Source organism: Myripristis murdjan, chromosome 4, assembly GCF_902150065.1.
Source record: "Myripristis murdjan chromosome 4, fMyrMur1.1, whole genome shotgun sequence".
Classification (NCBI taxonomy): Eukaryota; Metazoa; Chordata; class Actinopteri; order Holocentriformes; family Holocentridae; genus Myripristis; species Myripristis murdjan.
In genome coordinates, this window is record NC_043983.1 from 18,210,402 (window position 1) to 18,235,274 (window position 24,873).

At 42.2% G+C, this 24,873-nt stretch overlaps 1 protein-coding gene across 1 annotated transcript in view; it reads left to right on the forward strand.

The window, feature by feature from the left end:
* Positions 1-24,873, forward strand: part of wwc3 (WWC family member 3) — a 34,209-nt gene that overhangs the window by 2,345 nt on the left and 6,991 nt on the right. The window contains exons 2-12 of the mRNA XM_030050278.1: positions 10,968-11,077; positions 12,562-12,765; positions 13,510-13,586; positions 14,497-14,576; positions 17,742-17,871; positions 18,894-19,043; positions 19,321-19,394; positions 21,840-22,088; positions 23,400-23,489; positions 23,580-24,154; positions 24,256-24,376. Of these exons, the coding sequence (XP_029906138.1) occupies positions 10,968-11,077; positions 12,562-12,765; positions 13,510-13,586; positions 14,497-14,576; positions 17,742-17,871; positions 18,894-19,043; positions 19,321-19,394; positions 21,840-22,088; positions 23,400-23,489; positions 23,580-24,154; positions 24,256-24,376 (1,860 nt within the window). The remainder of the gene's footprint in view (positions 1-10,967; positions 11,078-12,561; positions 12,766-13,509; positions 13,587-14,496; positions 14,577-17,741; positions 17,872-18,893; positions 19,044-19,320; positions 19,395-21,839; positions 22,089-23,399; positions 23,490-23,579; positions 24,155-24,255; positions 24,377-24,873) is intronic.

Genomic DNA, 24,873 nt, shown 5'->3' on the forward strand with positions numbered 1-24,873 from the left:
TGTGTGTGTGTGTGTGTATGTGTGTGTGTGTGTGTGTTGGGGGGGCATGACTACAGACTCTTTTCTGTGGCTGACAGAACAAATGCAGTAAATGCAGGTGCTGCTCAGTGGTAAATACAACTCTAGCAAGCTACCAGGGTTAGTGAAATAAACTTTTGTCACCATCTCTCACTAGTTACCATTAGTTTTGTAACTACATACTGCTAAAGTCAATTTTCTGCTAAAATGCAACAGGCAGAAACAAAGTCATATTCAGTCAGCCATGCTGCTCTTAAAAAATCCAGTTCTTCCGTGAGCTACAGGAAAATCGACTATGTTTGCATGCCTTTTACACATGATGTGGATGGCAAGAGCCAAAGATTCTCCTAGAGATTAATGTAGTGTCGAAGATCATCTGAATTTTCTTCAGTTCTGTTCTCCTCTCGAGGACCGGTTCAACAACTGGTCTGCAAGTACACTTTAAATTTTTACGGTCGATGGGTTTGTGGATAATTATCTGGTTTCAACTAGATACTCTAGGCCATTATCATGAGTGACAGGTTACAACTGAGCATGACGCATTTTTTCATGGGAAAGAGTAGAAATACAAAGGTAAACTAGGCACAAACATAAAAGACATTTAGAAAAATCTTAAATGATTGTGACCAAAACTTTAAAAAAAAAAAAAATCCTTTTATATTGTATTAGGTGTGGGTACGAATAGTGATACCTGACTAATTTATCAAAATAAATAAATAACCATCACAACCTCTTGTCATGCTAACTTTCTTAAAAAAAAAAAAAAAAAAAAAAAGCTTAAATCAAAAGAGTAATGGATATGCTGTGCTATGTCTAAAAAAACTGTTTGGTGGATAAATTTAAAAATAAATATTGTTTTGTAAATATGATATATGATATGACAGATGGCTCTTAATGTGGCAGTTCATAGAGGAGAGTGACACGGCAGAAGTGACAGTAGGAGTGACGGTGTAGATCTCAATCTGGGATCAAACTCACAACATTGTGTGAGTGCAGTTTGATCTGTGACTGAAGCCAAACAGATGTTTCCTCAAATTCCTTATGCTCAAGACAAAATCCTAGTGAAACTGTAGTCAGAGTGTAGCAGAAACACAGTGAAAAGACCCACAGCTTGTGAACACACCTTTGTTACAGTTTTGGGTGCAGGTACAGGTACTGGTGAGGTCAGTGTGGTGTTCTGCAGTGCCTGTGGTTTTTGCAACCTGTGATCAGCCCTGAATGATCTGCTGTCTGAGCCTCAAGACGGCCGAACACCTCAGTCAGTGAGGTATAACCTACAAAACACCTGAGTCATTCATTTCAAACAAACAGTTGGCAGTGATGATGGTGATGATGTTGTGCTTTACCAGCCAAGGTTCATCTGTATGCCCGTGGCTACCCTCGGACCACTTCAGTGTCCAGAGCCAGGGGACTGGCAGCAGAAGGCCTGGATGGAACTGCTCTGGTTAGATGACAGCTTGTAGTGAAAAATGAGATCTGTGTGTGAATGCACCGCACACACACCTGGGAAACCGAGGGAGCATCTCTGAGCATATGGACCGCTCCGTCACTGAGGAGCAGCCTGTTGTTTTTAGGCTGGTATGACGCCACCAGGCTGTGCAGGAAGGATAAAAGAGTCAGGAGAAATATCACCTGTAGAGCCTTTTTCTGGTTACAAGCTGCTGCTCTTTGTGTGATAAGGAAACCTTTCAGGCTGACTTTACACAGTGCAGCTTCCATGCAGTTAGTTGCATGTTGTAAATGCAACTTTTACTGTTGCTGTGTCATCAAAACCATACAGAACACTCCAAACGGTGATGCAAACCAAACTGATGATTTTCATTGGATGGCACTCCAAAAAAACTGAAAAAATTTTCCATGAAGCATTGGCCTTAGTCTTTTGGAGTAAGCTCAGGTATTGATGGTGCAGATCCAGTTCTTTATTAAGCAGCTGCACCGTAACATGGTGCAAAATCAAATATCAAGACATCTTTGACCGAGTACCTCAATATCAATAGTTTGACAATATGGTAAGGATGACTGTTGGTGCTTTCTTGAGATACTTACACAAGATTTTTTTTTTTATCAGGTAGAGGTAAATAAGAGAACACCTTACCACAGTCTAATAACTGGATTCCTTTATCATGATGCAGCCCAAAGACAACACTTTTGTCATATCACAGTATTACAATATATTGCAATATCAGTATATCCACTAGTCCTACCGGGTTTTTACATACTGTGGCTATTGATTGGCAGTGTTCACTGTTTTAGTTATTTTACAATTGTTTATACAGTTTTAGTTTACAAATCATGATCAGGTGAAGAAGTTACACTAAGTAAGATATTTACTGAATTCATTGTCTTGGTGTTGTTTGCACTGGCCCCTGATATGCAGTACATGTTGCTGCTTATGTCTTTAAGGACGGCGGATACCTTGAGCAGCTCTGGGCCCTGACCCTGCCAGCTTCTGCAGATAAGCTGAGCAGTTTTGTGGGGCTTTTTTGTTACTGTGGAATGAGCGTTATGTCAGGCATGCCTACACTAATGCCCGAGGGCTCTGCTTGCTTGCGGCCCCAGACAAAGCAGCAGAACAGAGGCAGTTCCCACGTGTCTGCCTCCTCCTCTCCATCCTGGGCCCTGTAGGCCTCCTTTATTAGCTCTGTTATGCAACAGCCACGGCCGGCCTGCCGCTTCGCAAAGGGAGGCCTTTATACTTGGTCACAAAGCACACCAAATTCAATTATTCTGGAAAGGGTGAGCTGTGTTTCCAGCGCCGAAAGGTTATTCACATGCGCTGAACCCCGCTGCTATTTTGCTTCCCCCAGTGTTTTCATTATGATGGCTCTTTTTTGTCTTTTGGTGGGGGAGGTTACGAACATGCCATTGTTTCATCCGGTGTCATTTTGCCTGTGTGTTTTCTGTGTTCTTTTTCATGAGACAGACAATGTATTTGCCTTTAGCACTTTTAGTGCTTGTTCTGGAAGTTCAGTCTTCTGGTGCAGTTAGTGGTGACCTACTGAAAGCAGCCTACATTTTAACATCAGGCTACCTTGCTTCTGTATTACAGCTGTCTGTGTTTTTTTTTTTTTTTTTTTTTTTTTTTTCCAGCTGAATCCCCTCCTAACTTGATGAATTACAACAACAAAAAATTAATTGTTTTGTTTGGTAGATATTGCTTTGCACCAGACTCCGTATGTTTGTCTGTCTGTTTCTGCGTGCGTGTGCATGTGTGTGTGTGTGTGTGTGTGTGTGTGTGTGTGTGTGTGTGTGTGTGTGCGCGCGCGTGCGCCCATTACTACAACTACTACTACAGAAAGCCAAGACATGGAGTTGCTCATTTGCTATGTGTATTATGTGAAGAATGCTATCTAAACAGGACATGCCAAACTCACTGGACCAACTTAGAGCTGTCTGTTGCCATTGTTTTTTTTTTTTGTTTGTTTTTTGTTTTTTTTTGGTTTCTTCACATATCTACACAATTATATGCAAAAGCGGAAGAAAGACTGTATAACAAGTGAAGGACTGTATTGGTAAACCACATAAAAAATACCATTAAACTTTAGGCTCTTTTAATTTTTCTAATCTACACTATAGCTTCTCACACTTGGCTGTTTTGTATGGATATGTGTTATGTTAACATAATGTTATGCTTTTTGGGAATCCCATGGCCATGACTGCATTATAGCTGTGTGTTACCACAGGAGACCCAGAATGACACTTTGTTCCGCTTCCAGTAAGACCTGCCCTTCCCATCTCTCTAGACACCATCTAAATGTGTCCTGAGACAGAGATGTCAGATGCTATCTACTTATAGTAGACCTATTTCCATAAGATTCTGGACATAATGGGAGGAGTGGGTGTCTGTCTGTCTGTCTGCTGTGACCAGCTGCTTAAGGCCTCACTCTGAAATGCTGCACCAGTCCCTCAGAGAGGGTGGACATAAATGACATTCCTCCCAAAGTTGTTTTCACATTTCTTTTTTAACTTAGACCGGAATTTTTAGACCAACACTTGTGGCCTTTTTCCCCGAGGCTGTGTCTGTTAGCCCCCTCCAGAGAAGCACCAACAGAGGAGTGGTATGGAGATGAAAGCAGGTGTTATTTGGGGCGCATATTCCAGTTAAAAGGGGAACATACAAAATTTTTTGTTATCGCCTCATGCCCATCAATGACACTGTGTCGGAGTCGTCGCATTTGTTGTTTTTCTGGTCGCATATGCAATGCTTGTCATCCAGAGGTCAAGCCTCAATTCTTATTTCTAGACTCCAGCAGTTGGCACTCCGAGACGACAAAAGACACATACTTTCAGTGATTGGATAAGTGTGTTGCCGCAATTTCTTTTTTAATCAGATGTTGAGGCGTAGAGCTTGCTAAACTCTGTCTGCTGTCTGATTTTCTCATCTTTATTGAATTGTATGGTTGAATTCTGCGTTTATAGGTTCAAGCTGTGGTTGTGTTTTGACTCTCCAGACTGAGGATGTTTCATCAGACTAGTTTTTGGTAAATTCAGACATCACAGTGAAACGTCGGTGGCAAACATGTTCCATATGAACACCCACACTGGGAAGACTGAGCTTTGCCATGGTGACAACTTGTATAAATGAACACAGTTGGCGGAATAATTAACAATTTAAAAGTGGTCATATTCAGTCTGACCTGACTGAAATGTTTGAAAGCCAGCAGCGGCAAGAGCGGCTTTCAATTTTATTAGCTGCCTAAAAACATGTGGCAGTCAAGCCCAAAGAGCGGTGAGTGTGTTCATTGTGGTCAAGCTGGAGAATAGTAACTTAAATCCAAAGCATTAAAACACTGCCTCTTGGGTTCTATAATTAAGTGTAACAAGAAATATTATTTTTAGGAGAGCACTGGGGAATGCAGAGGCTGTTCTTTAGTGCATCCTAATTTGCAGTGGCCGTGCTGCTTCGGCTTTTGTTGTAGATGAGGACCAAAGCCTGAGGAGCTGCAAGGACCCAGACGAGGTCCAGTAGCCCAGAGTCCAGTTTCACATGCCTTTCCCATGCAACACCCCGTCGCCAGGCAAAGGGGGACGGCTGCAGATAGAAATATCCTCCGGGACAGCCGAAGACAGCACAGATTATTCTAGAATTAGCAAATGTCTTTGACAACTAAATATATTTTGCTGCTGCTAAGTTGTTGGAGGCTGCGTGGCCCTGAAACAATTCATTGCCATTCCACTCACAGCTGAAAATGTTTGTCATTCTATCAGTCTCGGTTCTCATTTTCTATTTCAGCGTAGGTTGCAGGCTCAATATGGTGCAATGCAAACGATCCTAAAGAGCATAAAATATCAGAACAATATTTTGATCTACATGGACAGCCTGTTTCTTTGTCTGTTGGAGGCATTTCTGAGCCGCTTAAAGCCATTAGGGCTCTCCTACAGGCATTAATATGTCACTGGGTGACAGACATGTTCACTGTGTCACAGCAACAAGTGCAGAACCTGCAGACGCACGATGGCCCCAGTTTAGGCTGCTGCACATAATGGACCTGCATCAGTCTTTGTTTTTTTAGGCATTTTAGATTATTTATTTGATCATTTCTGCTTTATTAGGTAGTCACAGTGGAGAGATACAGAATATCAAGATGTTTTAAATTATTCACAGGTTTGCAATGAATGCCGGTGAATGAATTAATGCTGTAAGAGTACATACACTTGAAGTTGGTTTATAGCAGTCAAAATACCCATTTAGGAAACAGACAAAATCAGTATTGATATCACAAAATGTTTTACTGAATACTTCGATATTGATATTGATTCTGTGACAGTATTGTAAGGATGACTATTAGTGCTTTCATAAGATATTTACACATAAGAAATTTTTGCTAAGCGATTATCAGTAATGTGGATATGACGACTAAGCATGTAGAAACAAGCAATAGAACAGTTTAGTAAGATCAGAAAACCACATCACTTTACTGTAACACAGCCTTTAAAACCAGGGAAAGGAGACACTTATATTATGATATTACATACATATATACAGTGTTCAAATTTTTGCTGCTTGGGGGACTGTATCAGGGGTTTTAGAGCTATATCAAAATGATTAGGCTTTAAAAAATTCTTGTTGTGAGTAATGTAGTGCATGGTGCACCTTTAATGTTTCTTTTTAGTTTTAGCAAGTGACAAAATGCAAGTGTTTCAGCAAGTGAAAGGTTTCTATTCCTCATGTTTCTTTGACAATGGCATTGGTGGAAGGCAAAGGAAGAATTTCTATGTACAGGGAATCTTGTTACCTGAATATGACCATGAATACTTTGACTGTGACTTTGATGCGAGTGACCTGATGCCTTCAGGAGTTGATCTTGTGTGAGAAGCTCACCGACTGACACCACAGACCCAGGCCTGATGTGTCCTGTGTTTGGTGAATGTTACTCTTGGGATTGGTGCTAGACAACAGTCCATCAAAAATGTTGATATAGCAAGTACTTTGGCTGGGCCGTCCTGTGAATATCTAGGTCATATTTTGTCATCACAGCGCGCCTCTGTTGCTCAAGTCTCTCTCTCTCTCTCTCTCTCTCTCTCTCTCTCTCTCTCTCTCTCTCTCTCTCTCTCTCTCTCTCTCTCTCCCTCTGTGTGTGAGAGAGTGAGTGTGTGTGAGAGAGTGAGTGAGTGAGTGAGTGTGTGTGTGTGTGTGTGTGTGTGTGTGTGAGAGAGAGAAAGAGAGAGAGAGTTTTCCATGTTGTCCAGCAATTACAAAGTCTCTCAATACCAAGACATGACTTGGCAAAACAAGCTGCTGTCACAAGACCGCATAACATACTACACATTCAAATACTCACTGAATGTTTAGATTGTTCTTGCCCAATGATCCCAATAATGCTTCACATTTTTACTGTTTTAGTTAAACCATTAAAATGCCCATCAAACAGGAATATGTGGTCTGACTATCCTGTCTAAATTTTCATGAAGTATTTCATTAGCATTTGTGTACCTTATACTAACACATTAGGCAGGAGCAGGTGAGGAGTGTGCTTGTGTTTGCTTTGTCCTTGTGTTTGCCTTTATGTGCGGCACATTTTAACACACTGTGTCCACATTGTGGTGCACTATCTCTCTATAGTACTCTTGTGTAATCAATCAGAAAAGTGTTAAACTATGCTTATGTCTCTGTCAAATCAAACTACAAGGGACAAGCACATGCATGTCCTCATTGTTGGGTGAACATGTGACATTTGACCTGGATCTTTAGCTACAGGGAGTTGTGGAGCCAAAGCCGTAGCATAAATGCTAAGGGGTAAAATTTCATTTGTATTCTGTGTCTTATTCTCTATCAGCGCTATTGACTATTGATTATACATTGCTTTCTTGGTGCAGATATTCATCTGCATATTGTCTGCGGGACTGATGAGCAGTTGTTTTGTGTGCAAGGTGCACAACAACCCACTGCCGCTGAACCTGTATGGCTGCTCAAAGCAGTGCAAAACACAGTCCACCCAACATAAAGCCATTGTTTATGGGCTTTCAGAAGAATTCTGTGTGATTTATCATGAACAAGGATTCCTTTCAGTCCAGCCAAATAGCTCTGTGAACTTAGCTTATACATTCACGGAGAGTCGCTGTGTCTCTCGTCTCTGGAATGTGCTGGAGATGCCTCAGCTACTCTCTCTGGGCAGTCCCCTCATTGTATGCATACCTAGCCGGGATAAGGCATCGTGCACTGTGTGTATTGTGGGTACTCTGTGGTGGAAGGGGTGACAGCCTCAACGCTGACTGTCCAGGCTGGTGATTGATGGTGATTGTTACTGTATGAATTTTGGTGTTATTCAAACATTTTGATTTAGGAAACCTGCTGGTGCACAATGCAACAATGCTTGAAATTTTTCTGCAATTATTTGGATGCAATCAGAGGACAGGCCTGACATTTTGACATTTATATTTGAAAATCGTATGTGAAAGAAGATAATAAAAAAACACTTAAACACTGACCTGTAGGACTGGGCGATATGGACAGACTCAAATATCACAACATTTCTGACCAAATACCATGATATTATTATTATGATGATAATTCAGGGACATGTGGCTTCCCTAAATATTTAGACAACAATATTTTTTATAAATAATCGTCAGTATTGCCTAAATAATAACTATGTGGGTAGAGGCAAATAACAGAATAGCTAGAACAGTCTAATAAGTTCAGAAATTTACACCACTTTACTGTAATGCAGCCTTTAAAACCAGGAAAAGACAACACATATAGCTGTATCACAATATTACCATATCTAAAATCTCAGACAATATCTGGTCTGATATTACAATATTGATATAATATCACTTTATTGCCCAGCCCTCCTGGCCTGTTGTAGTCATTGTTACAGCCAGCTGCAGCAATGGAGACCAAAGTGTTAGGGGCCAACATCAAAACAGACGAGTTGATGAGTCATTCTGTGACATTACACTTGACTGTGGGCATCATTGCTGATGTTGTTGTAATCACTGTAAATCCAAGCCTGCCTGTCAGTATGATAAAACTTCATAATCAGAGATTTGGCCTTTTGACTGCAGCAACAAATCCAGATTTGGTAATGCTGTCCCCTGAAAGTTGTGGGCTGTATGCCGACGATCTGTCAATTAAATGGAGACACGCAAGTCCAGTTTCAATGCTAGTTTTAAGATAACCAGCACAGTGCAACAAGAGGTAGCTTATGCATAAATTCATTATGAAAATATGAGATAGGCCTAAATGATGTATTAAACCTTGCTTAGTCATTTTGTATCTCAGTCTCAGTTTAAACAGGAACCGACTTTTGCGGAGTAACTCCCTTCTCTTAAAACAAAAACCTATCGCTCAGTATCAGTGATTTTGCAGTGAAAATACCACTTGTTTTACTTTGGTTTATTCCTTCTGGTACCTTTCTCTTGCAAGTGAAGGAGTTTGCCCTGTGACAGTCAGCTGTTCACACCACTTGTTAATGCAAATATCAAGACACTTCAAATCAGATTTTAATAGATTTTAATATGTATATTTAATGTAAGTCTCCAGTCATTCACTCAGAACGCAGTGTGACGCCGTCACCTTTGCCATCTATCGTCAGTGGCTTGCAGAATTATTAAGGATTTGGTTTTCCACCCATTTGACCAGATCTTCTCCCTGTAAATCATGGCCAACAAAGCCCATGAAGAATTTTTTCTAGTCAGTAGCAACCCTGGATTAGTATGACAAATATGCTACTACATCTTTAATCTTCAATATGTTCATGGTACTTTCTTGCCCCGAAAGTTGCCATCGCTTCCTAATCCCTAACTGTAACCACAGCTGAGGAGGCAGCGCTGCCTGCCCGTCAACAGTGGAAAGCATTTCAACATCTTGAATGTCTTAAATTTTATCAACTATAACCTTTTATCCTCCTTTTGCTGTTTCAGTGATTTCTTTTGCAATGAATATTCAAAGCCTTTGCACAGTTAAAAAGAATATTCAAAGCCTTTGCACAGTTAAAAAAAAAATCTCAGTCACAATATTGACTACTATAGTTTACTTTTGCAAGAGGCTACTTTTTTTTCTTAGAGGGAAATGTATTTCAGAGTTGAGATTTAGACACTGAAACATAAGTGTCTCTGGGCCTCAGTGTGAAGTGTGATTCAGAGAAACCTGAAGGCTGGAGTAAATATATGAATGAGTGATGCAGAGCAAGTTCCCTATGGGCCAGTCAGTGGAAAGACAGCAATAACGTTTTTATTATGTGGGAGACAGAAATCTTGAATTTCTTTTTCACCTGTTAAAAGAATTTTAGAGAAACGTATCATCCATGAATGAGTGTGTGTGTATGAAGTGTATGAACCATGTTTCAAGACCAGAGCAGGAGAACAAAACAGAAGGAGATAAGATGTACAGAGGTTTCAGCGCCCCCTTCGATCAATGAGTGCAGTGATGATGAAAATTAAATCAATTAAAGTAATCATTATTATGTTGATAACTGATTAATCATTTTAGTTGCCGATCAATAAAAAATCCCTTATTTTTGGTGATTACAGCTTAACAAAGATGATTTTCTTCATTCACATCATTATAAAATGAATATGGCTTTTGGCTGCTGGTCAGGAAAGCAAAGCAATTTGAAGTTGTCACTTTGAGCTCTGCTAACCTCTCATGAACATTTGTCATTTTGTTTGTAGACAAAGTGATAAATTGAAAAAAGGAGGTCAGTCAACAGTGAAAATAATTCTTAGTTGCAGGCCTAGTGCGGTGTGATGTAAATGACAGATGGCAGGAATCATTCCCCCAGGTTGAGTCAGAAGCAGGTCAGTAGTGATCAATAGTCTTTTTTTCTTTAAATTTTGCACTCCTGTCTAATGTTTTAGCCATACGTGAGGATTTCCGCAGAGCCTTACATAAGTATTAGCACTCATATCAATAGCATTGGCTGTTGTTATGAGTAGGAAGTTGATCTTTGATTCGCACTGGTGATAACCAAAGTGAAGATGGAAAACAGGTTGAGGTGTCACTGTATGAGTGAGATTTTAATCCATGAAGGAGAAAGCAAAGTGAATTCAGATGACCAGACTGATCCATGTGGGCATCTGAGAAATATATATATGCTCAATGTTTTTGGCAGCCGGCTGCGAATGCCCAACTATTCATCTGAGAAGTGTTGGAAGTGTTTTGTTCCCACAGTAGTCAGGTTTTCAATGAGCAGCGCTGACAATATGATGATGCTGTGGCTGGTGTGGATGATGTGGTAGTTGTTATGGTGATGCCGTTGATGTTGATGATGTGATTTATTTCTTGTGGTGGTGTTTTTATGTCAGTGATGTTGCACAGGGCTGTGTGATCTCCCTCTATTATGATTCTGTGTTGGGCTGGAGTATGTTTTGTTGTGTAAAATGTGTTTGGGAGCAAACTAGTGTGCCCTCTGGATTAATAAAGTATATTGTATCATTTTGTGTCACTGTTTCTGAAGCTTATATGTTCATTTCTTGGCATCGCTAAATGAATTAACTACTTTCAGGATCACCAAGCCCCTGACGTTTGCTGACTGTGTTGGAGATGAGCTGCCTCTTGGGTGGGAGGTGGTTTATGACCAGCAGGTGGGAGTTTACTACATCGACCACATAAACAGTGAGTACATCGCCATCCTCTGTACCCCCACTGTATGAAAAACACAATTTGTATGTATCCTTCATCTCACTGCATGAAAAAAGATATGTAGCATACACGTAATCAGTTAAAATGGGGACCTTGTCAGTCTCGAAGTCTTTGGAATTTGTGGCAGCATGATCATATTCCGTCTTATAGATGTGTCACATCTTCCTCATGAAAATGACTCAGCGTTGTTTTTTTTCCCACTGCTTCTTTATAAGTTAATAATTAGTATTGTTGGTCAGTTTGAGAGGACACCGATAGTAGTGAAATAAATTCAGTGCCAAAAGTAGATTGTCTGAGAACCTGTTCGGACCGGAGTTCTTCTGACTTGGATCCCATTCGATCATTGTGAACAGCGCAGCATTTATTTGTGACTGGGTAAAACATTTATTCGTTAAAAGGAAGTGCAGAGGGAAGGGTCCAGAACAGCGGCTCCATACATCCTGTGCCCTTTTTCTTCTCACAGTTGATCTCATGAACCGAGCAGCAGATCTGCTCCTCTGATTTTTTTGTGCTCAAAATGTACACTTTTCACATGCATGTCACCCGGGGGGTCTACAGGCCCTTTGAAAGTCTGAAAGAGTATTAAATTCAGTTTTATAAACATTAGGCCTCAATAGTCATTAAATGGTCTTACATTTGAATGTAAAAGGGTTAGGGTTATTTTCAGTTTCAATGAACATTTAATCTAATTTCAGTTCTCCACCTGGTTTTGCCAACGTCAGTCACAATTTGTATCAAAGTCAAAAGTTAATTTATAAAACCTAAAGGAAACTCTTACTCTTCTAATAAATTCAGGAAATCATCTAATTAAGAACCTACTATATTTGTGCCTCAAACTTATCTCTGTACTGGACCAAATTTAGCTTTATACTTTACCTGCCATGCTGGCCTGAATAAAGAAATGATGATCTGTCCAAAAATTGGCAATAAATTTCGCTAAACTTTGTCTTTAAAAGCTCTAAGAAAGCATTAACTTGAATTCTCTGATACCTGTAGACATCTTGGTGACATGATTAGTTTCTATCATCACTGAATATCAAAGTAATGTGCTCAGTTTTCTGTGTCTTGAGTCACCAGCAGTAAGACATGCTGATCTCAAGGCCCTTCTGATATTTTTGATGAACATTATCACAGTTGACAAGAGGATAATTTAAAGAAATGGTGCAATGAAATGGCACCCATTTCTTTGATTTTATGTATTTCCTATTAGAGGGGGATTTTGGGACAGGACCTAACATGTGGAGGGACCATTCAAAAGTGTAAACCAATTGATTGATCTCATTTGATGGGATGGGCCGAGGATTGTTAAATAATATGAGAAGGTTTTATTGGATCAAATGCCTGCTGTTGTAGCATGACATCACCATTAAAGGTATACTGTTTTCCAGGAGGTAAATACGGTTTGTTTCATGGGGATTTTGATATGAAATACAATATTGTTGTACGCTTGTTGTCAGAGACGACCCAGATCGAGAACCCGCGGACACAATGGCGGCAGGAGCAGGAGCGCATGCTGAAGGAGTACCTGGTTGTGGCCCAGGAGGCCCTCAACGCCAAGAAAGAGATGTACCTGGTGAAGCAGCAGCGTCTGGAGCTGGCTCAGCAGGAGATGTTGCTCTTCCACGAGCTCTCAGAGGAGGACAGCCGCTCCCTCACCAGCAGTAAGACACACTAACCTCAAACAGACATTATACACACAGCCCAGAGATTAACCTGAACACATGAGACTGGATACATAGTCCTACATGTACCTATTCCTGCTTTTATCAGTCTGTTTCTTTTATTTTTTGAGTTTTTGAGTTCCTTGAACTCAACACAGAGGGTAGAAATGTAAAACCAACTTCATCTCGACAGCAACAGCAGGTCCTCTTGTCTCATGTTGGGTTGCTCTGCAGCAGCTAAAATCCTTCTCACAACAAATGTACAGGAATGATGTAAGGTGATTGTTTGACAATATACGGTAAATGTTACTGGTTTAGGAAGGCTTGACTCATCAGCTGAATGTTTTGCAGACTTTTGAGCAGGTTAGTCTGTGAATGTCTGGCAAATATCAAATGTCAAGCCAATTTTACTCTGAACCTCCTACTGGAAAGCCTTCATTTTCAACAACACTGTAGGGCTGTATGTCTTTTGAACTGAAACAGGCCATGGACAGAGTTATTTTCTTCGTCCATTCAGAACTGTGATGCTCTTTGGGCTCGCCACAGAGCTGCCAGGGGTGTATTTAGCTATGAGAGGTCTGAAACCATAGAGTGAATGTAAAATATGTAGAAGTTGATGATGAATGAATCGATTTTTTTGGAATCTGTTAATCGATCATCTGTCAGTAAAATGTGTCAGAGCACAGAGGACTAACTAACCGCTTCTCTCTTTTCTTTATTCCTTTCTCCTCTCCTTGTCCGCAGCACTCTCTGGCTCGTCCTCAAATGCAAAATATGACCCCGACCAAATCAAAGTGGAAATAGCTTGTAGGCGAGAGCGGGTAAGTCATTATCAGAGGAGAACAATGGGCCGGACTCAGCCGGGGCGAGGGGCCCTTTGGGGCAGAAGGGGCTCGGGTGTGGCCCCTACAGGATACACTGGCTCTGTCCAGGGGCCTCTAGAGGATGAGGATGAGATCATCTGAGGGTCATACAGAGGCCAGGTCCCTGACTCAGAGGGCCAAGCTAGACATTTCTCTCTGCTCAGTCATATGGGTAGAGTGTGTCTGCTTGATTTGGGACATTTCACCATGAAGTGTTGTTTTAGATGAACAGGCTGCCTGCCACACAAAAGTTACTTCAGAACCACAACTAAGAGCTTATTCATAACTAGATTCCATTTTTTTACAAGTCAGGTGATCCCAAAGTTCATACCTAAGAACAAATGGTATTCAGCTTCTTATTTGTGGGAGGAAGGGAGGATATTATGACATGCTGTGATTAAACTCATGATCTTATGATAATTTACTCCAAAGATTGCTGTCACTCATGGAGTGCAGGCAAAATATAGACTGGTCATGGTAAAGCAGAAACTCCGTAAAATGGGATTATAAAAGATCTGGGCATTTTGTGGTTTCATTAAAAATGTAATTCACTTGTCCGGTCTGTTTCTGGGTATTCTTATGTAATTACAGTGAAAATTAACGTATTACACCAAACAATTTGAAAGTCAGTCAGCTGTGATTTCTGATGTTTTCCAAAGCTACACCTTAGTGTGTGTGTGTGTGTGTGTGTGTGTGTGTGTACGTGTGCGTGGGTGCACACATGTATACGCACATGTGTCTCTGTATCAACATAGCTGAGCATTCCCTTCTGTCTGAATAGTCATGACTAAGCATTTTTACCTCTGCTGGTGGTGAGAGAAGCCCATTGTGTGCCATGGTAACGCCGAGTTCGGCCTTGTGTCCACAGCTCTCCAGACTCAAACAGGAGCTGGCCCAGATGAAGCAGGAGCTGCAGTATAAGGAAATGGGAGTGGAGACCCTGCAGGAGTGAGTGTTCCTCTCCCCTCTGTGTCCGCTTCGGGGCCCCAGACCCACCCTTCCTCCCACGGCCACCCTTCTCCTTCCTACACACTCTACCAGCCCTGCACCCCCACCTTCAACCCTTTTCTCTCTTTCACATAGTTTTTATTCTCTGGTTCTCGCCCTTTGTCCTCAACCAAACTCTAATCTTTCTGCCCTCAGCCTCTCTGTTGTCTCTCTTTATGTCTCCCTGTGTTCATTCATGTTCCATATTGGCACAGATTTCCCCTTACAGTGTTAGTCACATGGGAAATTTCCAACCTCTGCCATACATAACTCAGGGGAATGATTACACAGCAGCTGCTCTCGATAACTGGACTAATACTGTATATATTTGAGTTGGCTGTCTCATTCAAAATAATCCGGATAACACTATATCCCTTCAGAATAGTTCAGATGGATCACAGCTAAAGTTTGGTGCAGTTTATTTATGTATTTGGATATAAGCAAAGCAGCAAATTAGTGAGATTACAAGATTTTGGGCTAAAATCTTATAGAAACTTTGTAAGGAGATAGTGGGAGAAATGAGATCCTGTCGTTCACCATGTATTTTAGAGTTTTTTTTGTTTGTTTGTTTGTTTTACTGTGTGATGCTGTAAGTGTGTTTTTTTTTAAAAAAATACTTAGTTCACCTTTTGTGCCAGGAGCATTTCTGAGCGCTTCTAAATTTCATGTTAGAAATAAAAGCTCCACCTCTCAGAGAAAAAGAGAGCGTTTGAGAAAGGCAAATGGAGAGAGTTTCGATGGAAAAGGGGACTCCACCTCAGGAAGAGGATGCACCAGTGGAGTGCAGGGAGCCAAGGCTCAGCCTGGAGAGGAAGTTGCTCCATGGAGAGGGTGGGGAGGCAGGGAAGGAGGGGGGGCTTGAGAGCAGTTTCAAAAACACAAGAGATATCTGGCAGCAAATTCCTCTGCACTTCCTGAGTCCTGGCAAGAGCCCTTATCTCTTAGATAATACACAACTCGAGTGATTCCCAGAATAGCCAGGAGAATATACAGCTTGCAGAAAACATGAATGCATCCTTCTCTTGAAAGATTTTTTTGTGTGTGTGTGTACATGTGTATGTTTGTGTGTACGCGGGTGTGTGTCCGTCCTATTGTTTCTTCTCGGTTGGTTTTACCCAGTCGGTTTGAGGCCAGGAGGGACCCTACGGCTGTTGTTTTTCAATCTCAGCTGTTGTCAGCAATACAGCTAATTGTTCCCCACGCCATGTCTCATCAGATAAACCAAACAAACAGCAGCTTCTGACATGGAAACCCCCCATGAATCGTCGCTGCTCAAGGAAAAAGCAAGGGATTCAGGACTTGAGATTATCTATTCTGGACAGTCTTGAGTAATGGTATCTTTGTGGCTCATCTGTATCCCAATCTGCAGTACCTTATCTTCTCAAGTTCTCCCAGTTTCAAGGAGCATCAATCATAGAGGCTTTCACTAAGCAGTTGTTTTTCAGTTTGTTAATGTGGTCTTCAGGACTTAATTGACTTAAAACACATTGTACACCAAGTGAATAATGGCTATTCAATCTATTTTGAAGAGCTGTTTACTCTCTTACCAAGAATGTGTGCTGCTGTACAGTACGCAGGGTGGGGGCTCACTACAGGCACCGAGGGGTGGGCAGTGGCACGTTTTTTTGCTAAGCATATAAACTCCCAGGCCGTGCCAGTGGGGTGGGGGAACAAAGCAGTGCTTGTTTGGGGAGGAAGAGGCAGGGTCGGTGGATGAACAGTACCTGCTGTTGAAGGGGAGTGAAGGAAGCGGGCTGTGGTGAGAGCGGGGCCACGTGCCAGGCCCAGTGATGGAGAAGGCAGCGCGCCGCACTCCTCCAGCTCGCAGCCGAGCTCCAAGAAACCACCTCGCACCCTCGCCGAGCAAACCACCCAGCTGAGAATACAGGCGAATTCACTTCAGATGAGTGAATTCCATTGTTTTCATTTAGGTTATTTACTACAGACGTAAATCAAGTTGTATCTGAGTGCAGTTTGAACGGTAAGCTTTGGGTTTCTGCTGTCCTGACAGAGGTGGCAACTTGATATTTAGGCTATAAGGTGAGCTTCCTCAGATTTCACTTCCCCAAATGATGGAGCCGTTGAGACGGAGACTTAAAAGGCTGAAACAAAATCTCAGTGTGTTGAAAACAGCCGCGGTTTACATTAGGCTGTCATAGGTGTTACTATCCATATTGCTCAACAAACCACAGTCCAAAGTAACCACTTGAACTTGTTTCCTTCCCACACAAAAATGACATCCACTTCAAATATCCTGCTGATGATTTTTTGTGACTTGTTTTCCACTGACATGTTTTCCAATATAAAGCACCACCCTATTTCTGGTAAGGAGTGAGAGATGTCATTTCTAATTTGAGTCTTTATAATTAGGTGTGTAAAATGGGCGGACATGGGCAGACATGACTATAATTGGCTTAAAGTGTGTATATTAGTTACAGAAAGGATGTCTACTGAACCGCCAAACTCTTACTGGCTTCCTTCGGGTACTCGTCAAGTGCAGGAAATCCAAATATGGCAGTGTCAAAAAATCCTGCCACACACCAACAAAGCCCTTGACCCATTTGATTAATATAGTCTTTATTTCTGCATATTTTGCAAGTAAAAGATATGGCAAAACATATATATTATGTCCAGATCCAGAGGGCAAATTCTGAGCAGAAATGTTTGGAATCCAAAGATTTTTTTTTTTTTTTTTTAACTCATTATCAACACTTAAATGCTAATATTGCAGCGATTTGCCATTTCTCCTCATCTCCCAGATAGAAGCCTGGGTTGAAAATCAAAGTAATATTGAAAAAGCGATTCACATTTATTACAGCATTTAACTTTTTACAAAGGTTGCATTAACATCACCCCATTGCAGTTTGTTCCGTTGCCAGACAAACCCAGTAGCCATAGGAAAATTCCTGCATGAATTCATAAAGCTGCTTATGAAAGAATATGAAAATGCCATATCGGCTTCATTATCAAGCACTCTAATTATCCTCACTACTAATGTTGCTAAGATTGACCCCCAACCCTGATGATGATGTTGGAAAAGGCACTTTTTTGTTTGCAAAACTTAATTTGTAAATACTGTTGGTCAGAGTTGATGTGCTAAAAAATACCCCTGCTGTTGTTTTTCAGGATTGACAGGAAGATGTCTTGCAGCCAGACAAACTACAAGCTGGACGAGGCTCAGGCCATCTTCAATGAGCTGCGTAGCATCAAGAAGGCGATCAGCACAGGAGAGAAGGAGAGGCAGGACCTCATCCAGGTGAATGAAAAGATGATCTCCTCCTCTCTCTGCTGCCACCACTTAACCCTTCACACTGAAATATTCTACGCTGACCTCTAGTGTCTGTTAACCTCCACTGTTCTAGTCGTGCCGCTAGTCTTGAGTGGAATAAATCCCTTTGACAAAAAGCTCGACTGAATGAAATTACAAATTATCCTCAGTACTGTTGATTGCTTAGAGCAGTGGTTCTCAAAGTTTTTTCACTAATCTACCCTCTTTGCAATATTTTGTCAGCCAGGTAACCCCTGACCACTGTAAAAAAAAATGTGTTTAAAAAGCCTATGTAAAGAGGTACAACACAGCTCCATCAGTGTCTGAAACATCAACCTGTTACTGATATTTTGTTGGCTCTGTTTTTGCTTCTTTGTTACTTCTTTGTCGTTGTTTTCAGCTGCTACTACGTTTCAAATCCATTTTCTTTATTTTTGTCTGGCTTCCTGGTCATAGTCAACAAACATCTTCACTTGACGACCATGGTAGCAAATTCAAACCAGAAACACACACGTTTGACACCTTGGGAAACCCAGAGGGAATACTGAATATGAAAAGTGGTTTATCACACATTTTGTTGAACTTATTATAGAATAGTCTAAATATTTTAGCATTTATGCATGGCTGATACTTTTTCAGTTAACATTTTTAAAAAATCTCACATACCCCCAGCTCTGCCCTGCTACTCCAACATACCCCCAGGGCTGCCCCCATTTGAGAACCACTGACTTAGAGGTTGTGAGGTGTTTTGTTGTTTGTTTGTTTGTTTTACATCAGACACCTTGTGCTCTTATGTTTCTGAATATTGCGCACAGAGAACAAGGCAAGCAAAGTATTCAAGGGTGGGCTTGTTTCTTCAAGTATGATTGCAAGGGAATTATGCAGCTGGAAAAGTTTTTGTTCATATCATTAATGATTTATTCTGCTTCACGTCACTATATTTTCTCTCTCACATCATGCTGTTAAAAATGTAATCAGTTTGCTAATGTTATCACTGTTGCTTTGCGCAGAGCCTGGCTAAGCTGACGGTGAACTTCCAAAGCAGCTTGTCTATTAGCGACTCGGCGAACGAGGGGGCAAACAGCACTGGAACCGTGGGTGACTCGTGTAATCTGCAGCAGTACTGTGACACTGGCTGTCAGACCGACATCATGGGAGAGGTACGGACAACAAGCACCATGCAACAACCCCTCCACCCCAACTCCTACAATACTCAACAGCTCATATAATCACTAAATAATCTAATTTACACTTCCCTAATAGATCTGAAATGACTGCCGACATTCTGTTGATATTTGTTACTGTACAGTTTGTGTGTTTTATAAGAGCACAGCTTTGCTTATGAATGTAAACTATCAATGTCCCCACCAGTATTTGTCAGGTAAACAGCTGGAAGTCACTTTTAATCTTTGTGTTTTTTCCCTTGTTTTCTTACAGTATGGTTCCCAAGATTCCTCACAGCTAGTGGACAAAGTTAAACTCAACTGGCAGTATGAGGAAGCCAAGAAGAAGTAAGTATTTTCGGGTGTTTCTTATTTATCAGTCGTAGTACTGATGTGACGCACAGGCATGCAGCAGTGACTCACTGGCCATGTCAGCCCCCTCTTGTTCCCGGGCACTGCAAGTTCTCCAGTGGGAGGATGTGTTATGAATAGTATTTGTGCCTGGTGGCCGTGGCTGCTGAGCGATGTCTGGCCAGCGGAATGAGCTGGGTGGTCACATTCTTCCCTGGCCGTGCTGCTGACTGTGTGCTGCCTTTGTGTGGAGAGAGAGAGAGAGAGAGGGAGAGAGAGAGAGAGAGAGAGAGCACCCTGCCCACTGCCTACCTCAGTGCACACCCTGCCTCTCCACAGGGTGGTTTTGCGTACACTCTGTGTGTCCTACGTTAAATATATCCCAGTTCAGCCTGAATCATGTCTAATGAAGCTTGAAATCCGTCTTATTTTGAAAGCAGGTGCTCATGAATCCCGCACATAGGTATGTCGTAAGGCAGTGTGTTATATAGTGATTTAAAAATGCTGCACTTGGGACGGTGTGTATTCCAGCTGTAAGGGGGTAGCAGCGCTGTGATGATAGCTGAAGCAGCATAGAGTCACCATGTTATTACACTGGCTCCATGCAGTCTTTTTTACAAGATTCATGTTGCTGTGGTGACCCAGCAACAGCAATGCCAACCATGACATCAGGGAGGGATGGGGAGGAGGGAGCGCGAGAGAGAGAGTGAGAGGGGAGACCTGTGGAAACTTGCATGCTCTGTCACTGAGTCACTCTGTCTGAAATCCAACACACATAAACACAGTTATTTCATTCTAGCCAAGGACTCAGTCTCTGAGCTCCCATTTAACCCTGACTGAATAATGTCCCGGGGAACACACCTGTAACGGCACTGGCTGATGCACTGGTGGAGCCCAGGTAGAAATTAGCGGACTGAATGCTGTCATTATAGTCCCAGCATTAGGTGTCTGCTAGGCCCAAAAATATGGCCTTGCTTCGAGGTAATCTCGCTGTATTGCCATTAACTGGTACACAAAATCATTCACTACAGGTCACATTACTTTAAAAACTTCTTATCTGAAATGCATAAAAGCAGCTATCTAGAAATTTTAGATGGAATGAAATTAAAGTGCAATCAAATACTAAGTACTAGTGGCTAGTAACAATTCGCTGATAATACAAAGTGCCAGTGGAGCCAATTAAGCCATTAAGAGATGCAGTTTTATTGCAAAATTTATTTTACCTCAAGAAACATGTGACTTTTAAAGCTTAGTGTTGACCACTTATTGTCTTTTATTTTGTCCAACCTAAATTTGTAGTTAACATTGGAGCATTGAATCAGTGCATCAACTGCTATTTGCATAGAGAATTGGAAAAACAATTCACAATGTAAATGTTAAATCTCTTGTTGTTAAAACTGCACTGTTAAAGGAGATGATGAGAACCATGTAGACTTAATCATCAAGTTTTGTGTTTATTCCACGTTTTCTGTCAGTTGAGTCTAAGGCCCTATTTCTACCTGGCATTAACATCCGTCCTGTATGATCCAGTCACAAGTGGACAGTGCTAAGTTCAGGTGTAAACAGCACACAATGTGTCATCAATGTGTCCCTTATTTGGAGATGGCCTGGGATGCTTTTGTCTCCCTTGACGGTGCGTTAAAATGAGGCTGGAGCAAGCAAGAATGTCTCTTTTTGTTAAATGCCTGGGGCCTGTTAAATACCATTTTATTTTTATTTTTATTTTTTGTTTTTGGGGAAATAGGACTAGCAAACTCCCTCTTTCTCGACTCTTAAAAAAATGAGCCTTTGGTTTTAGTAAATAGAAATGATCCATGTTTATCTGCATAAAGAGCAGGAAAGTGAGATCTGATCACAAGTGGGCAGGCAAGACTCATAGAGATGCATTTTAATGCCAAGTGTGAACAGATGGACTGATAGCTGTCCACTTTTGATCAGATCACCAAAGACACCAGGTGGAAACAGGGCTGTCAGGATCCTCACTTCAGTGCAGTTTCACACAGTGCACCTTTGACGGTGCTGACGTTTTGACAGTAAAGTGTCTGATGGAAGCTGAAGGCAGGGGGCTTTTATATGGGGAAGCAGCTTGGACATTACAGCTCACTGTTTAGCCAAAAGTGTGTGTTGAGCTGTTTCAGGCTCTTCAGTTACATCTCTGTAGAGGAAGGAGCTCACTACCAGTGGTATAACTACACTAACCTATTTGTTATGGTACTCCAGATAGTAAAGCCAAGTAGTTATAACAAAGTAATTTATCATGCGATTTCCTGTCTCTGTTGCTAAATCTATGAGCTGTATCCAAGATGTAACTTAAACTGAATTTCCCCTTGTGGGACAGATAAAGTATGATTGATTGATTGACTGACCCAGTGCCAGTTGAGAAGAGGAGTTAAAAATTTGCTAATAAGTTGCCCGCACTCTGTGCTGTCTCTCTTCCCTCAGGGTGCAGAGTATACAGCACCAGCTAGCACAGCTGGACAGTGAGAGCTGGTCGGGTCGGGCCGAGGCAGACCGGGACCGGGACTTCATGCAGCTCCTGCGTGAGAAGGAGGCGCTCCTGCAGGAGATTATCCTGGTCAGCAAGCAGCAGCACCCTGCAGAGACACTGCTGCAGCTGGAGGAGGCACGCAGGAGGCTGGAGGAGGAGGTGCAGAGGGCGCACAACTCCCAGAGCCAGGGAGCCAGTCAGAGGTGAGGGTGTCATCTGAGCATGCTGGATTGTTAAACTGACAGTAAAAGTTATGTTCTGGCACACAGGCAGTATTGTGATAAATATATTTTCATTACTAGATTATATTGGTGGCTTTTTTTTTTTTTTTGGACTCCATGGAGGTGAGTCATATTGCTTCTCCATCTGAAACTAAAACAGTGGTGGTACAACCCAGTGGAGCACCAGACCTGCATGCAAGCTAACTGATAAAGACAAAATAACTGAAACGACTCGTGCGCTTTGCATGTAAAAGCATAAAATGTCTTATAATGTGTTCACTATCAGGTTATCTGTTTGTTTTGTTATTCCCTTGAAATTGGAGGGGAAATGTGGGTGCCCTCATCGCCCTGTTTAGCCTGTGAGATGAAGATACTGTCACTGAGTGATATGGACCCTCCGGCTTTTGTGCACTACAGTGGAATAGGAATTCAAAGAAGGAGAGATGTATCCAGGATTGTTTTGGTTGTCAGGATAGAGCACACAGGTTGCAGTGTAGTTGAGTTGTCTGTCTGACAGCAGGGAGCAAGAAGGTGACTGTGCAGTTACTTAAAGAAACAGCTCACCCATAATACAAGAAAAGATACTTTGCCTTGTGCACTCTAGATAGTTTCTGTGTGATTTGGTGAGGTTCACATTCTGCCCGTGATCTTCTTTGTCTCCCCTCACACTGATATAATGGGAATGGATGGGTATTTAATCTCAGTCAAAAATGTACATGTGAGAAACTGAACAGCAACAGCTCTTCCCGAAAACAGTGACATGGATACTTAGCCTAATCCACAGCCGTTGGGGATGAAAAGTTTCCTTGGGGACCACTTCCTGCTGAAGAACACTGACAAACTGCATCTGTCCGTTCCCAAAGAGTACAGATTTATGGCAGATAGATACAGTTTACTCATGCTCCTTAAAGGCTGTTCCCTGAAACACACAGAAATTATCTGGATGGATAGTTTGCTCAGGAGGAAAATGGGAATTTTTTTTGTGTGTGTATTTTTGGTGAACTGCTCCTTTAACCTGAGCAATTGCTTTACAGTGATTTTAGAATACCCAAGAGCTGTTGTTGGGTCATACACGCTCAAACACCAGCATAATAAGAAAATCTACAAAAATAGTATAGTAGATGAACTTCAGGTAAGTAGGTAAGCAACACCATTCATTTTTGCATTAACCGTAACAGGTGTGCCTTTATTAGCTATTTTACAATGGTTGCGAGCATGACTCAGCCATTCAGAGCCACAGACCGGACTTCCGTGTATTCAGTTGGTTCAGCATCTGTGTGTTTCTCATGACAGGATCCTGCAGCAGGAGAAAAGGAATGTTCTCCTGAGACAGCTGGAGGAGGCGACACGCATCACCACCTACCTTCACTCCCAGCTCAAGAGGTAAAGGACACTCTTAACTCTTTAACCTCAGCTCATAGAAATGTTTAGCAGTCAGGTGACTTGTTATTTGTCTTATTTGCTTGTTTCCAGCCTGTCAGCCAGCTCTCTGACGGTGTCGTCCAGCAGCAGCCGTGGCTCGCTGGCCTCCAGTCGGGGCTCCCTGGCGTCCAGCCGTGGCTCCCTCAGCTCCATCAGCTTCAGTGACATCTACGGTCTGCCCCAGTATGAACGTCACGAGGGGGCCGGGGAGCCCCACGACCCCCACTTGCGCTACCTACTGCCCCCAGAGGCCCTGTCCAGAGACTGTCCTGCTTTCATCGCTGACCCCCTGACCCCGAGCAAAGCCAAACGCTCTCACGACACCCCGCAGTCCCTGGCCTCCCTCTCCTCCCGCTCCTCTCTGTCCTCCCTGTCACCACCCAGTTCTCCCATGGACACACCCTACCACTCTGCCCCTCAGGACTGCCCTCTCACCCAGATGACAGAGGAGTACATGGAGCTGGCCGGCCGCGGACTCTTAGAGGGGCTGCGGGTGCAGTCGCAGCAGCCGTCACACACCACCTTGTCGAGTAGCGAGGAGGCAGGCAGCCCCGCCCCCGTGCATCAGCTGGAGAACAAAAGTCACAGAGACAGCGGTGCTCCTCAGGGGGCTTTCACGTCCACAGGCAAGAGAAGGATGTCTACTAGGAGTCTTATGGAAATACTACACAGATATGTGATAATATTGTCTTTGGTCAAATGGAATGAAATGTGTTTCCCTCTGCAGGAGTGACTCTGAGGTGTAACAGTGCCAACAGAAGTGGCAGGAGGGCGAGGAGAGTGTCTGCAGGCGTGTCAGAGGACGCTCTGGCCACAGACAGCGGGGTCTTTGAGGCCTGGGGCAGAAGGTGAGTGGAGGTCCACCCTAACAATGTCAGGAACGTCCCAAAACATAAACACCCCACACTCTCTGGAGCACCCCTGCCGCCTAGTGGTGGAGCAGAAAACTGCAAAACCAAACACAGTCATGGGATTTTGCACCAGTTACAGTTTGAGTAGCTAGATGTGGTTGTGTGGTTGTGTTGTAGTTGTTGTGTTTGTTTGTCCCAATGGGATTTGATCGTTTCAGTTATACAGTGTCAGTAAAAAGAGAAGCAGAAAGACAGTGAAGATTAATGCACACAAAACTACTGTACTGTATATACATAAATACCTATGAAGATTATTAAAATATACAAGAAAAATGCAAAAACAAAAATAGTATTGTACCAGTAGAACACAGTAAAACACAATTTGATAACACACATAGGTAAAATTAGAAAAACAAATGGAATAAAACAACAGAAGTAGGAGAACAAACAAACAAACAAAGATGAAAAGAAATCACTAAATACAGTCATAAACG